This window comes from Perna viridis, chromosome 15 (assembly GCF_037379345.1).
Source record: "Perna viridis isolate PV_CMFRI_1.1 ecotype Kerala chromosome 15, ASM3737934v1, whole genome shotgun sequence".
NCBI lineage: Eukaryota > Metazoa > Mollusca > Bivalvia > Mytilida > Mytilidae > Perna > Perna viridis.
This window is the reverse complement of record NC_142459.1, coordinates 7049834-7067349: the sequence shown is the minus strand read 5'-3', so window position 1 is coordinate 7067349 and position 17516 is coordinate 7049834. Positions and strand designations below refer to the sequence as shown.

The 17516-nt window shown below is 31.5% G+C and overlaps 1 protein-coding gene across 1 annotated transcript; it reads right to left on the bottom strand.

Annotated features, from left to right (window-relative positions):
• Positions 1–151: 151 nt before the first annotated feature.
• Positions 152–6257, bottom strand: LOC148596744 (uncharacterized). Its single transcript, XM_088562855.1, has 2 exons — positions 6226–6257; positions 152–5274 (listed from the first exon to the last, which is right to left on the bottom strand). The coding sequence occupies exon 2, from the start codon at positions 5268–5270 to the stop codon at positions 3591–3593; it is 1680 nt and encodes a 559-aa protein (XP_088418981.1). The 5' UTR covers positions 5271–5274; positions 6226–6257; the 3' UTR covers positions 152–3590.
• Positions 6258–17516: the final 11259 nt, after the last annotated feature.

Below are 17516 nucleotides of genomic sequence, written 5' to 3'. Positions count from 1 at the left end.
CAAACCTTTCATGGACACTAGAGTGAAAGCCAAGCTTCATACCATTGTGTTGGAAATGCGCAAAATTAACCCCTCATGGAAACATCTTCAGAAAATGGCCAGAGACAGGCAAGGACATTAAAACTAGCCCTTAAGTGCAAACAAAAAGAGATTTTCGTAAAATATGTTTTATTTTTGTTTACATCAGCAGTGTGAATACTATTACAAGTCTCTTTACACAAAAAAATTTCAGACTTGCTTGGATTAGAAGTAAAATTCTGGATACATGAAAAATTCAAAAGCAATAACTCTTCTCTTCTAAAGTTAAATAAAACTAATTATGGAGGACTGCGATGGCTTGATAATGTTTCACAGTAATTTTGAATTGAAAGCAAATCTAATTGATACATGATCAAAATTGACATACATGTATTATTAAGTTATTGCATTTGTAACATTAGAACTTTAACTTCTATAGCATTAAATAAAATTACAAAACATTTAAGTGGTAAATGTTGTTAAAATATTGTAATAAAGTCTACAAAAAAGAATAAACAAACAAAAACAAACCAACCAAAAAAAAAAAAAGATAAGTCCCCGCTATGAAAAAAATCTTGATAATTCAAACTGTCAGAAAAAAAATTCTACTATTGATGAATGGTGGACAGCATTGACATGGAAACAAAATGGATTATTTCCCTTAGAACTACAATGTAATACAATGTACTATAGAATTATTAATATTATTGGACTGGATCTCTATTTAAACTAAATAATTAACTGTAAGTTTTTAAAATAATCAGGAAACTGAATATTTACAAATGAATACTACATGTACATGTATTTTAAAAGTGTTATTAATTTCACTCTTCAACATCCTGAAGTGTAAGTTCATACAATAATCAAGACACAATGTATAATACATATACAGATGAAAAGCCTTTGATAGCTTAGTTCTACATAAACGAAAGTTCTCACCTGAGAAAATAATTCCATCTTAAAAAAAGAATCCAAATAGTCTAGTATTTACAATAAGTGAAAATAATTTCCAGTTTAAGTAAGAAATATTTCAAATTTGAAGAAAAAAATATGAATATTCGTGTAACTTGAGAAGGATTTAAACATGTACAGTACATAAATAAATGTATTTAAAAAGTTTTAAACAAAATTTCATTTGACTTGCATGTACAAATTTTGTAGGATATCACAAGTTGTAAAAGTTGAAAATGAAATGTCTTGTAAAACAATTCAAATCATACATGTAGATAAAAATAAAATATAGTACAAGTTTTTACATAACTACTTCTTTTACAGTTTCATTTTTATAGAGTCATTAAAAGGATACATACATGTACATGTACTCATAATATTCATAACTAAAATAAGTAATATTTGTTTACAGTTTCTAAAATGTTCATTGTTTTAAAGAGTCTTTTAAAAGAATATACATGTATATGTATATATGATATCCATGACAAAATAACAAATATTTTTTACAGCATTTGAGTATGACTAAATCCAATTTAGAAACATGAAAATGATAACTACAACTACATGTATATACATGTACAAAAACAATGAAGTGAACAGATTTTCACTGATGACACATCTAGATACATGTACATGTATTTGAAAAACTTGATGAAGACCAACACTTATTAATAAAGAAATATAAAATAATTTCAAACAAATCATTCACTTTACTAAATAAACTATAAAGATTCTTAATTAAGTTAATTACAAAATGTATTACATGTATGTACATGTAAATAAAATAGTAAAAAAGTCATTAAAGATAATTAAGTCAGTAAATTAAAACATGTTTGTGAAAATACTTCTTACAAAAAAAAGGGGGAAAAATTTCTGATATTGTTATAAAGATTTCTGATAAATTAAATCATTATAAATTAGACATGTTTTATTTACCTTTAAAACTGAATTTGTTTAATTAATATTGCCCTAGTCCATCAAGAGAAAAAAAACACCAAATCATTCTACATGCACCAATCAAACTACATGTACGTGTTATAGTCTTGTTAGTCATGAAAATACAAACTGGCATTGTTCATCACACACATCATTCAACATAAGATTTTTCTATTAAATTGTCAGATTTCATTAGATTTTAACTAATTATAAAATACAGGTATAAGTGTTAACATAATTACAGTGGCAGATCCAGGGCTTCATGGTGTAACCCCACCCCTGAATATTTTAATTTTTTTTTGCTATCTATGGATCTGAATGAGCAAATAATAACGTGGCACCCCTCCCCCTTTTCAACATTTCCCTATATGCCCCTTCATCTGCCCCTGTTTGTGCTAAATATATAAAATCAAATACATATACATATACATTTACAACAACTGACAAAAAAATATCAACCTTTATACCTAAATCAATTAATTGAAGATATTTTTATTTATTATTGAAGTTGCAAGTACATGTTATCAATGTTGAGTGTAATTCAATGTCCTTAGTAGTATCTTTCAATAATATATATGTACACGTAATTCATTTTTCAAGAAAAAAGATAATAAAAGTTCAGAAATAAATCCATCTTTTAAAAGAAAATCCATTTTAGTCCAAGCAAGGAAGACTTACATGTATAAGGAGATCACATGTTGCCAAAAAATGTGTATTAAATTAATTCAAACCATGACTAAAATAATGTTACATGTACATTACATGACTGTACCTTTTTTTATTATTTTTTTTAAAGAAAGTAATTTTTAAAGACCTAAATACTGGGTAGGAATAAATCATTAATACATGTACTTAATTTTTACCACATTAATATTTTGATGTTGTACATGTATGGTGTTAGATAGCTGTGAAACGTAGCTCTAATTATATTTTTTGTATTTTCTTAATGTTAGATCGCAAAAGGTGTTAGATATTTACACAATGGTAGTATTAGATTTTTTTTATTTTATTAATAAATCTTAATTTGCTAATTATTTTCAGTTTTTAAATAAGAAAAATCCATTTATTTATTTAGAAACATGAAAATACAAGTATATAATATAGATACAACAAAAGGCTAAAATTATTTTCAATGATGACACATCTTTTGAAAGTAACCGTCGAGTAATTACAAAAATAAACGCAAAAAAAACCCAAACAATCTGAGGTGACTTGGAGTATAGATACATTTACATGTATTTGACAATCTTGATGAAGACCAAAACTGACTGATAAAAAAAATGTAAAATAATTTTTTAAAAAAAATCATTCATTTAACACTGTACTCAATATGACATTTCTGTACTATTTGAAAGATTTTTTAATAAGTCAATAATGATAATATTTTTGTAATCTTATACCAGAATAAAAATATAAAATTCTGTCAGATATTGTTAAGATTTCTGAAAATGGAGACCCAAAAAATAAAAGGTGTTTCTTTTCTTTTAATCGAGTTAATTATCACATGAACAAATGTTTGTTTATTTATGTCTGACAATTAAGAAAAAATGTAGAAATGTCTGATATTATTAAAATTTATTTAGATAAACAAAGCCTACATGTAAAAAATAAAACATGTTTTCTTACCTTGAAATCGAATTAATCTCAATTATTTGTTTATCTCAGTTTTGATTCTCCATCAAAAGTCAATATACAGTAAATATCCTGACCACATTATTCCTATCAACAACAGTGAGGAGATGGGTCACTTTATCATAATGTACACACACAGGGCCATACAACCCATCACCTCCACTGACTACAACTTCATGTTTATCTCCATCCCTTGAAATTAGTAATAAATTATGTTTGTTATAATCACACACAAATAAATTGTCCATTTCATCCATTGATATTCCAGCAGGCAATGACATTGTATTGTGATCCTTGAATGTAAAGATAACTCTGAGATCAGAATCTAGGACAGTAACTGTGTTGTTGTTGTTCCGAGGACAGGTGTAACATATTCTGTTGCCATCTGTGTCTATATATGAATCACCACAAACAGTCTGGTCATCATGAAGTTTGTCTATTTTTTCTGTATCTATATTAATTTTTTGGATTCCTACCTGATGTACACAGAAGTATAAATGTCCATCACTATGTGTAATTCCAGTGACTAAACTCTTTATCTGAAGTGTTTTAATGATTTTACTCCTGTCTACATCTATGATGGAGATTGTTTTATGGAGAGGATTAGAAACAGCAACATGGTTCTCATTGATGACTGTTACATCACATACTGCTCCTTGTCCTCCATTAAATCTGACTGATGATTTGTGTTGACCATTACTGTGTAGTATGTTTACTACACCATTGTTATAATCAGTCAACACCAGGAGTCCATTAGGCAGCGTACAACAACCAAACCACCAACCTTGATCTACTGTAAACTGTTGTTTAAGTGTCAGTTGTCTGGGGAATCTTGTCTTCACCTCTGCCTGACCTTTGTTTGGTTTATTTATGTCTATGGAGGTTCTATTTTTTTCTTTTGATACTTTAATGTCACACAGAGTTTTTATTCCAAAAATTGTGTCGTCTGCTGTAATGTTTTCATTCATTTCTATGTCTGTATTATCCATGGCTCCTTTTTCAGATAATTTGTGTAAGATTTCTTCTGATTCTTGAACTTTTTTCTCCATTTGTTTTGTTGCGGTGAATGTTTGAAAATTTGATGCGTGGTTCTTAATGAGTTCCTCCTGTTCCAATAATTCACCAAGTTTTCTTTTATTTGATTCCAGGATTTTTGTGGTGGCTTTGATTTCATTTACATTTTCATTTACAACTGACTCTAACTCTGATAGTGTTTTGTTTTCTAGTTTCTTTATTTGATCAATAAGACTTTGTGTTCTCTTTTTTACATTTGTTGATAATTCTTCCTTCTTTGTTTTCAGTATTTTCACATTTTCTTCTCTTTCAGTGATCGCGGTCAAAAAAGTTTGATGAGTCATTTTTAATGATATCCAAACATCTTCAAAAATGGCTGAAGATTTTACATTGCGGATCACATCATCTATGGGTAGAGCGTCCTCACATTTTTTATGATATTGCAATAAACATTTATAACAGACAACGCAATCGTGAGACCTACAGTAATATTGATATTTTTGCTTGTGTTCTTCACAGTCAAGTTGAACTTTGTGGATAAAAGATGGTAATTTTAGGTAATCCTCATAAGATATGGTGCTGTGGTCCCTTGTTGCTTTTTGTACTCTGTGTTGCTCACTACATGTTGAACAGAGGGAATCCTCACATTGTGGACACCATACTTCAGGAGTGCTGGTTTTTTCTAGTAACAGGCAGATGCTGCAGCTTTCAGATGCCATTTTACTGTAATGTAAATAGAGAAGTATAGGATTTAAATTTTTACATATAGATTACTATAATCCCTTTTGGGATTTGGCAATGGTTACAATTTTTTTTGTTTTGATGGTGGTGATCAAAGCCAAAAAAAAAATCTCCAGCACCGAATCCCAGAATGGATTAAGCTTGTTACCAAATGTTTTTTCTCTTAATAGACTTTTGAATGAGTTCAGACCTTTCATAGTGTGTTAACCCTCACGGAGCGTAGTGTATTGGTGGGGGGTTACATTATCGTATCCAGTTTAAGCCCATACTGGTGGTCAAAATATTAAGCCTCTAGACCTTTATATTATAATATCTTCTGGGATTTGGGCACTGGGGATATTTTTTTGTGTTGATATTGGTGGTCAAACCAAAAAAAAAAAAAAACAAAAACAAAAACAAAAGAATTTTTCCTGCGCCGAATCCCTACTTTTGAATGAGTTTAGACTTTCCATACAGTGCGTTAAGCCTCACGCCAGTCACGGAGTGTAGTGTAGGGGTTACATTAGCGTATCTAGTTACTCCTAGCTGCGAAACGTAGCTCTAACTATTTTTTTTTTGTATTTTCTTAACGTTAGATCGCAAAATCAAAAAAAAAAGCTACGATTTCGCAGCCAAGTTACTCCATACTGATGGCCAAAATACTAAGCCTCTAGACCTTGCCTTAGTTACGTACATGTACATGTATATCAAGCCCCTGGTCGCGTTCTACGTTACAAAAACTAATTCTTAGTTGTGATAACACGGGACACAGGTTTAAACTCTCAGGAATCTCAAATTTAAGTACTATCATGACATGTCTTGATTTGGCACAACCGTCATGTATATCAAGTTTGTAACTCAACAAGTTATTGAAGAACAAATGTTCGTATGACTTACAGACATGATGCAGCACAGTAAGGGATTTAAATCAGCGGTGGTCCTGTATATACGTACCTATCAGACAGACGAGACGCGCTATTGATGACGTATGCCTGCGGGTCTCAATAATTTGCGACAAGAAGTGACAAAAAGCGACAAGAAACAACTAGTCGAATAGCGCCAAGACATTTTTGTTTTATTTAAAGACAGAGACATACAATTGTTTATTTTTCGGGCAATAATGTGAAGATAAAAGGTTGTATAGAATATTTTCATTTTTCATTAACGAAAAATAATTAAACAGAAAGAAATAAATCAATAGAGTTACAAGAAAACTGACTTCAAAATATGTCATTAAGATTCATTGAATATAAAAAGACATAATGAAGATAACAATGACAGGGAATTGTTTGTGTAAATTAAAATGCTAACATAAAAACAAGAAAATATTTAAAAAGCAAGGTTGTTTGAAATTTAACACAATATCGAGTTACCGGTAAAACTAATTACAACTATACGCCTTGTGTCAGTGGCTTGACAAAAAAACAAAACAAAACAAAAAACAAAAAAACAAAAACCAAAAACAACAACCCCAAAACTACAATGTGATATATATATATATATATATATATATATATATATATATATATATATATATATATATATATATATATATATTCCCAATTTTTTAGAATAAGGCATATTGCTTATCTTGGTAATATGATGAAGGTGAAACCTTTTAACGCTCCCGAAGAAACATTAATTAAAAACAACTTTGATAATTTTTATAAACTCTGATTTGATATTTTATACTTATAACCTTCAAGTATGGCAAATTTTGTAATGATATATATTTGTCCTAAAGCATTTTACTGATTGTCGTGGTCTGATATGTCTATTAGGTGAAATGTCCGGCATTCATGAGGAATTATTGGTTGTCATGGTCCGAAATGTCTTTGGGTCGAATTGTCCGAAACTGGTTAACATTATGGTCCTTATATTTGCGAAACGTCTTCAAGGATTTCTTTTGTTTCATTTTGTTTCGCTTCATTCTGTTCTATTTGGTCTAGTTAAATTATGTTTTTATAACGATTTGATTCATTTTTGAATTGATTCGTTTCGATTCTTTCTTTTATCGATTATTTTCGTTTCGTTTTGGTCCGTTTTTGTTTCGCAATTTTTATGACCCGAAAATTGTGGGTAATATTGATTACGTAGTTTTCGTAAACATCTGGACGCCATACTGCAGACTATAATGCCAACCATATCTTGGAAAATCTATAATTCGATTTGTATTTAATTATCGAAACTAGCAAATATTTTCCGAGACTGGTTTAGCTCTCAATCACACATTTACAAGTATACGCAAATGAAGCTGCCATTATGCTGTTTTTCAGCTCCTGAAAATGCAAGTACAAACCGGATATTGATGCTTTTTCTTGCCAAAAATATACAGAACCAAGTTGATAATAAAACCATAAACGCTCCCGAATAATTTTTTTTCAAGTTATCATATCTTTCTAGATTTTTATTTCAAATAAAGTTTTCTCTCCTCATTAAGAGATGTACATGTAAAATATAGTGATATTCTTCACCGATTTCTTGAGAGTTGCATATATTGCATTTTCTTTTTTTTCCAAAAATGCGGCTCCATCTGCCAGATGCTATAGGCAGCTTATGGTTTGTGGTTCGAAATCTAAAAAGAGTGATACAATTGCTATCTCGTAAAATCATTGGATAATTCTCAAACTCAAAACTATTTTTATAAAGTCTATAATTCAGAGCTTTCGGCGACTCTTGAATGTCAGATTGTCAATTTTATTTAAATTGATCTATAAGTGTTAGTTTTAATGAGATAACTAACCAGGATATTCTAGTAAAAAATTCGTTATTCCATACATTTGATTTACCACAATTATCTACGATGAATTTCACATAATTAAGCCACATATAATTATTATTGAAATTCTTATGACAAAGTCTATATAAAATGAAATGTAATTTACTTTCCTTCCCTTTAATAGGTTTTGCCCAATATTTGACAACTCTTAGTTTAATGCATATATCAAGCGGATATTTCCCTAGTTACCCATAAATCATGAAATCTGGCGTCGAATTATTTGCATTTAGCAGAAGTTTACAAAATTTAATGTGAACTCTCTCTACCACGGAATTATTCCCTGCCCCCACACCTCACAACCATAGAGTAATATGGATTTAATAACTTTATCATACATATCTAGCTGACAATCAATAGATAAGTAATGTAATCTCCCTTTCGAAAAATGCCATACATTGCACGGGTGGCCTTCTCTGCACTATATTTTTTTGGCTTTGAGAAAGCTATACTAGATTTAGAGAAAAAAAAGCCTAAGTATGTGAAGTCCTTAAATATTTCCATTTCATCTGACATACTTTTCAGACCAATAATGTTTTTACTATACATAAATCTTCCAAGTCATTTACATATAATGAAAATAGTGCAGGGGACAAGTTTTCTCCTTGTCTAACACCTATAATACAGGGAAATAACCTGAATGTTCTCTACCATTAAAAATACGAGATTTTACACTTCTATACATGTTAACAATAACATAAAATATCTTACCATTAATTGATGAGTTTAGCAGTTGTATCCATAAACCAGGACGCCAAACCGTGTCAAAAGCCTTGACAAAATCAATAAAGGCAGAGTTTTTTTCTTCTTTTGTCTTTTGAAGCAATTCATTTAACAAATGTAAAGTAAAAATGTTGTAGTTGAATAACCATGTCTGAAGCCAAATTGGTTCTCATTAAGTGAAAGATAATTTTCTAAAAAGGCTTTTAGCCTAAATTCAAAATTGATGCGACTAATTTTCCCATACACCTTAAAAATTGTTATGGGTCTATAGTTTTTTATCTGATTTGTCTCCCCTATTTTTATAAAATGGAATAATATTGCCATCTAGCCAACTTTCTGGTACTATACCAGAATTAAATACAATATTAAAAAATTGATGTGTAGGGGCATAAGAATATGACAAGTATTTGTAATATACTCAATAATTATTAAATCATCGCCACAGGCTTTACCATTTTTTTAAATTTTTAACACATTTTAAAATTTCATTTCCAGACATCTCATCACTGATAACTGAATTTGAATCTACATCATCGCTATGCGGATTCGGAGTTTGAACCTTGTCGTCATCGACGCTATTGAAATCTTTGAAAAAGTTAAACAAGGAATCAATGGAAATTTCCGGAGCATTTCTGGTGCGATTTGAGTTTAATATATTCCTAATATTCCTTACAACTTCTGAGTGCTTTAAGCTTTTTTTCCCATTTGACGTCGATGTGTAATCATTGCCTTCTTTATTTTATACTTGTATTCTTTTTCCTTTGTCTTCAGATCAGGCATGTGTAAAGAAGATCTATTACACTTGTGACGTCTCTTAGCTACAAGGAAAGCTTTTCTCTTTTCCCAACACTCTTGACCTAACAAAGGCTTACTTTCTTTGCGGTTGTCGCGTTCATCAGTAGAATGTTGAGGATAGTATGAACCAAATAAATGTTCTGCAGGTTCAATCAAAATATTATTAATATCATACACTAATTCGTTGACGTCATTTCGAGTCAAAGCAACTGTATCAACCCGACTCAAATGCAGAATCATAGTATTTACTTTTGACACATCTATGCATGCTTTATATTCCTCTGCTTTATCATTATCCCATTTTTTAAATTTTCTTATAATTACAGTCAACACTTATAGTACCCTCTTTGTAAAGGTCATACGCAGGTGTAAAATATTGAGCTAAAGAAATGGGACAATGGGCATCAGAGTACAATGATGAGAAATCTAGTACATGTAAAGTACCAACATAAGGTAGAAAATCAACAGAACAAATACAATAATCTACAATACTTGATTGTCTACAAGTAAAAATTTCGTTTTTGTCACCATTAACTCTACCATTTAGAATAAATAAGTTATTTTTGCAAAACTCCAACAATTGATTTTCATAATTTGTTTTTACAGAGTCCATACTATTTCGAATGTACAAATATCATACTGAGGTAACATGTTAGCGTAGTTTACTATATTATCAAAAGGACTATGGTTATCATTCACAACTTCCATAAAATCACGATCTGTAATAGTTCTTCCATTGGAATATCCATTTAGGAGAAAATTTTGAGAAAATTTCAAAAATTCTTGTTCTAATTCATTAAAGGAATTCTCTGCCCTGTACAAAGAATTTTCAGGAGTTCTATAAACATTTCCAATAATAACACCATCGTTTATATTAAACAAAGTTTTTGAGGCTTTAAACCATGAGATAAGCTTACTTTCAGATTCTACAGCTTAAATAAAATTATCATATTCAGTTTTATATTCAAAGGTAATACCTCCGGATTTAACTCTATTAAACGGTTTTCTGTTTTAAGAACAAAATTATACCTTGGTATGTTTATTTTATCTAAATCATCAGTCTTAGATTCCAAAATGCTGATAAAACCATAACAGTTTACTAAATCTATAAATTCAGGATAGTTAGCTTTTTTTTTCAATATGCCATCACAATTTATAGTTAATATTTTAATATTTGCATGTTTATCAATCAAAGAGGTTCCACAGTCATTATTTGAATTTCTTCGGGTGTCCTAATACCGACTTGGCGTTGATGAAATGCGTCGGCGCTTAGAGTTGCGGGTATCAGGCGTGGATCACTTTATAGAAAATCAAACATTTATCTCCCACTAAAATCAACCAAATGAAGCCAAATCAAGAACGTAAACTTGCAAAGTTTGCAATACGACGATTATTTGAGGCATACAAACGATCGATATAAATTGATTCAGTACATGAGTACTTTGATTCTACACCATGAATCAACTATACCATTGATAGGCAGTGTCTGAATTATATGTGGACTGGTACTTGAATATACTTGTTTATAGACGAATGTATGTGGCAGAACTTATTTTGTTTTGATATCCCCCCCCCAAAAAAAAAATCCTAGTCTTAGTACAGTCTTAAAGTTTGACCCTTGACATTTATCAACAGTTATGAACTAATTAAGTACGGACAATATAGGAAGATTGTACAATGAACTGAAGTAAAAGCTGAATGGAAAAGTAAATCTTACTCTTTACTGGTCAGTATTCCCAATTAGCACGAAGTTAACTTCTTTGAACGTCAACGAGGAAAACGCCCTGTTGTTATGGTATGGAATGTTATCTTTTTACTTCCTGGTAGAACTTCACAGATTACACGTGATTGGTTGACCTTTAAGTGGTATTTTTCAAACAGTTAAATATGTGTTAATATTTAAACATTGTGAAATTCTGAATAACACAACGTTATCGAGCACACTGTCCATTTCGTATATTAATCTAACTTGGTATTTCAGCCACGCCACGGGGTGGTCACTTTTGTTATGGGAGTGCAGGAGCTGGAAAAACACCCACATTTAAATATTTGTCTAGCAAGAAAATCCGCCCCATTCATATAACTTGAAGTGCAAAATACATACCCAATCATATATTCTACCACATCAATTTGAATTAAGAGAAGACACTTATTAATTCAATAATTGGGACAATAGGAAAGTTTATCTTAGCAATAAATTATACATTTAAATTGTAGAAATATGATCCCTTGATATAGTACAGCTCAGAAATTACAACCCATTCACATAGGAAAGCACAAAAAAAAAATAGACCCAATCATAACTTCCAACTCCAAAAAACAGACCTGTTCCAGCACCACGCCTGTATATATATACTGGTATATAGGAAGTGATTTAAAATACTTTGGCGGGATCTTTTTAAAATGGCAACCGTGAAAAAATATATTACACAATTATACATACCTAAAATCAGTTTTCAAAGGTCCGAATTCACGTATTTTTGATGAGTTTGTGCAGGAAGTGTATATCAAATTGACATAAAGTCCCAGTGGTGGATCCAGAGGGAGGGTGCAGATGGGTGGCACCCCTCCTTTTAATTGGAAAATTTGTCAAAATCGTGAGTAAAATCGACAAAAGATGGCGAATAATGAATTAGCTCATCTCCCTTTTTTGTGGCACCTCGGCTGGCATCCCTCCTTTTCAAAGTGTTTTGATCTGCCCATGAGTCCCTGGTTAGTCCCTGGTCTTTGCCAATATAATCATGACGAATTCCTAGTTATAATGAGTATTCAATGAATGTTGAAATGAATCATCTTTAATCCTTTTTGTTCATCAGTTTTGAATTAGGTGAGGGGGGAGCCGGGATGAATATTTTCATATTCCCCCCCCCCCCCAAAAAAAAGGTTTCAATTAAAAAGAGGGGGTCTTTTTATTGCTCAAATATTTTTATGTGTAAATATGTTGAATGAAAAAGGGGTATAAAAAAAAAGACCATAACTTAATTTGCTGATGGGTCTTATATGATCAATTTCACCTTTAATTTCATGTTAGGAGACTTTTCAGTTCTATGTGTTTCTTATGGTTTGTTTGGTTTTTGTTACAAAGTCACACTTTTTATAAATTATTTCTAGTTTAATGAGTATTGCATGCAAAAAAAAAAAAACATATCTGTATGTGACCAATTAGCTTTCCATTAATTATAGAGGATGTCATTTAAAGAAATGAGAAAGAATAATCAATGTTTTTTATTTAATGAATTTCAATTTTGGAGGTTCAGAAATACATAACTACTGTTGTTTTTTTTTTTTCAGAGGATACCTCCCCAAATAAAAAGAGAAATGGTAAGTCCCTTAAATTTGTGAGAAGGCACTTAGTATTACAAATCCTTTAAGGTAGGCAAGTTTAAAACAAGTGTTTAACTTCTAAATATTTCACCATTTACTGATGATTTTCCTGCAGTTTGCAATTGTGTGTTGTATGATATCAGACTACTGACAGTTCAATATAAGCTTTGAAGTTTCCATATCTGTCAGTAGAGAATACACAGTGTTGAGTCAGTAGTTCTGTCAGTAGAGAATATACAGATGTGTGTCAGTAGTTCTTTCAGTAGAGAATATACAGAGTTGTGTGTCAGTAGTTCTGTCAGTAGAGAATATACAGAGTTGTGTCAGTAGTTCCTCCGGCCCACTACTAAGTTATATAAGGCTGAATAGGGTACATTGTGTTCTAACTTGTACTAACTTTTCTAAATATGTCTGAAAAATACTTGGATTAACTTGACCGAGTCTCACCTTGTCCAAACTAGTCTCAACTAGTCTCGACAATGTCTCGACTTGTATTGACACAGTCTTAACCTGTCTCGACCAAGTTTTCACAAGTCTTAACTTGTCTCGACCAGTCTCAAGCAGTCTTACCAGTCTCGAATAGTCTCGACTAAGTCTTAAAGTATCTGAACAATTTAATTCGGTATAGGGGAGATTTCCCTGATTTCAACTCTTTTATGTCAGAGATTTTGCGTGACAAATTTTTTCCTCCCCAAAACATATTAAAAAAAATCTTGTAAAATGCCCATTGTTCTTGTATGCAACATTTACACTAAAACACTGTGGTAGATCAAAACTGATTGTTTTCCTGATGAAAAAACTCTGCAACTTAACTTATATTAATCGGGTGTCCAATGAGGCATCTCTAAAAATTGCATTGTTGTTTTCTCGCTAATTCCGCTTTATTTTTCACTCGATATAAACACAAATTCTTTATACACATGTATACATAGCCCATGCAACTTATCGAAAACAGAGAGTACTTCGATTATAAATGGTTTTACTCAGTGCGTGATCTATCTGCTGCATATTTCAAATCCACAGCGCGCAAATTAATTGTGCGTATGAATTATACATGTACGATACATGTGATGTAAAGGAAATGAGTCTCTGTACCAAACATCACACAATGAAAATAATTAATCGTTAAGGTAATTTGTATGTTTATAGTTGAGCTGTCTAATCTTTAAACAGAAATATTCGCGTGAATTTTATACATGCAAAAGTGTAGTAAGGAAAGAGCCTTAAATCTCCATTCAGCTCGGAATTTTATAATTTTTTTTAATTATTTGTTACTAGTGTATCTACATGAGTATAATGCTTAAATTTTATTCATATTTCTCGTCTTCGGTTCACTTGGTCAGTACTGGATTTTACAACATTACTTCGATACCAAAAATAAACTATACATACATGTACAAGTATACCGCTAGTATATTTCATATTAAATAATTTCACTCAGTATCTGTATAATGTCACTACAGGCGCAATATATACGCGTATCACTTATCAACTGTCAGCTAACTACCATGTGTCTAAATACATGTTTTTATGTTAAATTCTTCCCTTGAAATAAGATGGCGACCTGAATTTTGCAGAGCATCAAAACTGTGTCCTTTAGAGTTTATGTTGAGTATTTGTTGTCTTTCATCAACTGGAGAATTGATCGGCATCTCCCTTAACCCAAACTTCATCGTTGATCTATCTACGAGGCGCTGTATTGGTGGTTTTGGTGGTAAGTTGGTCGAGACAAAGGACGTAAAAAGACCGGGAAAATTTGTGGAAGGTTTGAAGGCTTGCAAAAACATCCGGACAGTATTTGTTTGTGAATATGGGAAACGTAGATATCATTAATAACTTTGTTCTGGCTGATTTAGACCCTCTAAACTGTTATCCCTATGAAAGTAAATTTGAATGATGGGTCAATAAGTGACGATAAAGATATTGTTATGAATACATGGAAAAATAGTTTTTGTAATATGTTAAACCAGAATTATAGTAAATGATGATTTTTTAGATAATATTATTTCTGTAGAAGAGGTTTTTAATATTTTAAGAACATCAAAAAACTGGAAAGCTCCTGGTATAGATCAGATTCAAATTGAATTTTTAAAAAATCAAACTGCTTTGAACGCATTAACTCGTATTTTTAATGTTTCTTTTGAGTCTGGTAAAAAACTATCTGGAGTAAAGTTGTGATTACTCCTATTCCTAAATCATCTACAGCTGACCCTCGAGATCCTATAGCATATTGGGGAATTACTTTGGCCCCAACATCATATAAAATTTATTGTGGGGTATTAAATGCCAGAAAATTAATTGAGGTCTCGTGCCAGACTTTGAAATTATACCTGCTCTTACGGGAGGTAACTCTGCAAAAACAGGATAAAATCTAGCTGCACCCCGAGCTCCCCAATTAGGGAATCCCTGACTTGCGGACCAGCATTTTGTCAACATTTATCTCCCTTTGGGCCCCGTGCAGGTCCGGGGGTTAAAATAACAGGCCTGCAGCAGCGCTACGCTTGTCGTAAAAGGCGACTAAATAGTGCTCAGAACCCTAGCGGCGGCTAGGGCGCTCTGCCCACAGAGCAACTGGGATGTGTTCCCCAGGTGGTCGAATGGGGTACCCCTAGTGTGTTACATGCTGGGGTTGTCAGGCTATAATACGTAAAACCTGACCGCAAACCATAGTGATGCACCGTATTGGGAAAGATGCCAAGTTCCTCGCACGTTAAAGAACCCTACTGTGGTATTCTTCTGGAGTAGGAACCATAGGGCTCCGCCACAGAAGGCTAAATTGCCCGACCCTACCCACCTATTTCCAGTGGCAATCAAAAATTGTTGACCCCATTGTCCTTGTGTCCCATCCCTTTTTCATTTCATCATTATTGTTCATTTTATCATCAATTTCATGTTCATCGTCTGAATATAGCTGAAATATTGCTGCTCGGACGTTAAACCCCAACAAACAAAAACAAACAAATCTCCCTTTGGAGCAGGTGTCTATTCAGAACACGTAAGGTTTTCCATCCAATATCGACGATACTTTAGAAAATCTCGAAAGTCAAAAGGAAATTTCTCGTTCTACTGACCCTGCCGTAAATTTTCGTTACCCGGGATTCAAATGAAAATCATCCTTATGTAACATATCAACAAAATGAAACACCCTGTTAATTTTAGAAACACCGTTGTGTTTGTCTGCTGGGGATTCCATTTTCATTCGAGTTACCTCTTTTATTTTGCACCCGAATCCGAACATCGATTAGAGAGACTTCGAAATTATACCTGCTCTTACTGGAGGTAACTTTGCAAAAACAGGATAAAATATGGCTGTATCCCGAGCTCCGCAAGTAGGGAATAAAAATATAAAATACACATACCTGAAATAATGACACAAAACTTAAAATAAGTTTTTTTATAATTTATTGTTTCCTCGATGCATGCATGTAGGATGCGGCACCGTAGGAACATAGCTTTTTATATCAGATTAGCCAGAAGAAATGATTAACCAATAAAAATCAAAATTTATTTAATTGGTCAACTATCAATCAAAATCTTGACCAATGAAACAAAATATAACAAAGTGTTTCTAGGGTCAAATCGTCACTATGTGTCAACCAAAAGTAATTTGTATTTAAATCCTAAGCCAAATGGACATTTGTTCTTTATTACATAATTTATCTCGTCTTTATTGTTTGTGTTCACTTAGCGAAAATCGGAATTAAAGAAAAGACGTTGTACATAATTCCTTGTGGCTTAATCTTAAGAAAAGATATAAACAATTTACCATAAATAGACTATGATACTTCTATAACAGTGCATATTGCTATATTTTATTTAAAGACAAAAATCACCTTTTCTTTTAATCCTACCACTGAATATTTTTTCCAAATAATTTCTTCTTTGTAATTTCACATAAAAAATTGTTTCCATATTTTTATCAATTTGAAAACACATCAAATCAAATCTAATATATATAGATGTAGTTTCTTTATGAATTGTAGTATCTAATTTGTTCAAGCTGTTCATTGGTCAAATTGAGAAAAGTGCCGTCAGTGTCATGTGACTTGAATATGTCATGACGTATATTTCACTTAAAATATGGTTGTACTATTTCAGTATTTGGACTAGCCTAACCGTCTTCTATCTTCAATCCTATTTGTGCATGAATTTTTTAATACCTTTCAGTGCTACCTATATGTTGTATGGAAGTGTTTTACTGTACAGTTATTAAATTTATATGTAGCCTATAGTATACATCTTAGCGTGTTCTGGCCCACCTTTTCACACGATAGTGTATATTGCTATAATAAAAGCTGTGATATTGAGCGACACATATTTTCTATTGCAAGCCAAAGTAGACAAAAATCAATATTTTGTAGTATTAGAAGATTTTTTTTAATATTAGAAATTCATTTTGTAATATTAAAAATTCATTTTTTAATATTACAAATTTCTGATTTAGTAATATTATAAAACATCACACATTTTGCAATATTAAAAATTGAATTTGTAATATTAGAAAATCACTATGCAATATTAGAAAATCACTTTGCAATATTGCAAAATTAGTCACATTTTGTAATATTAAAAATTCATTTTCTAATATTACAAATTCCTGATTTACATGTACATGTAGTAATATTAC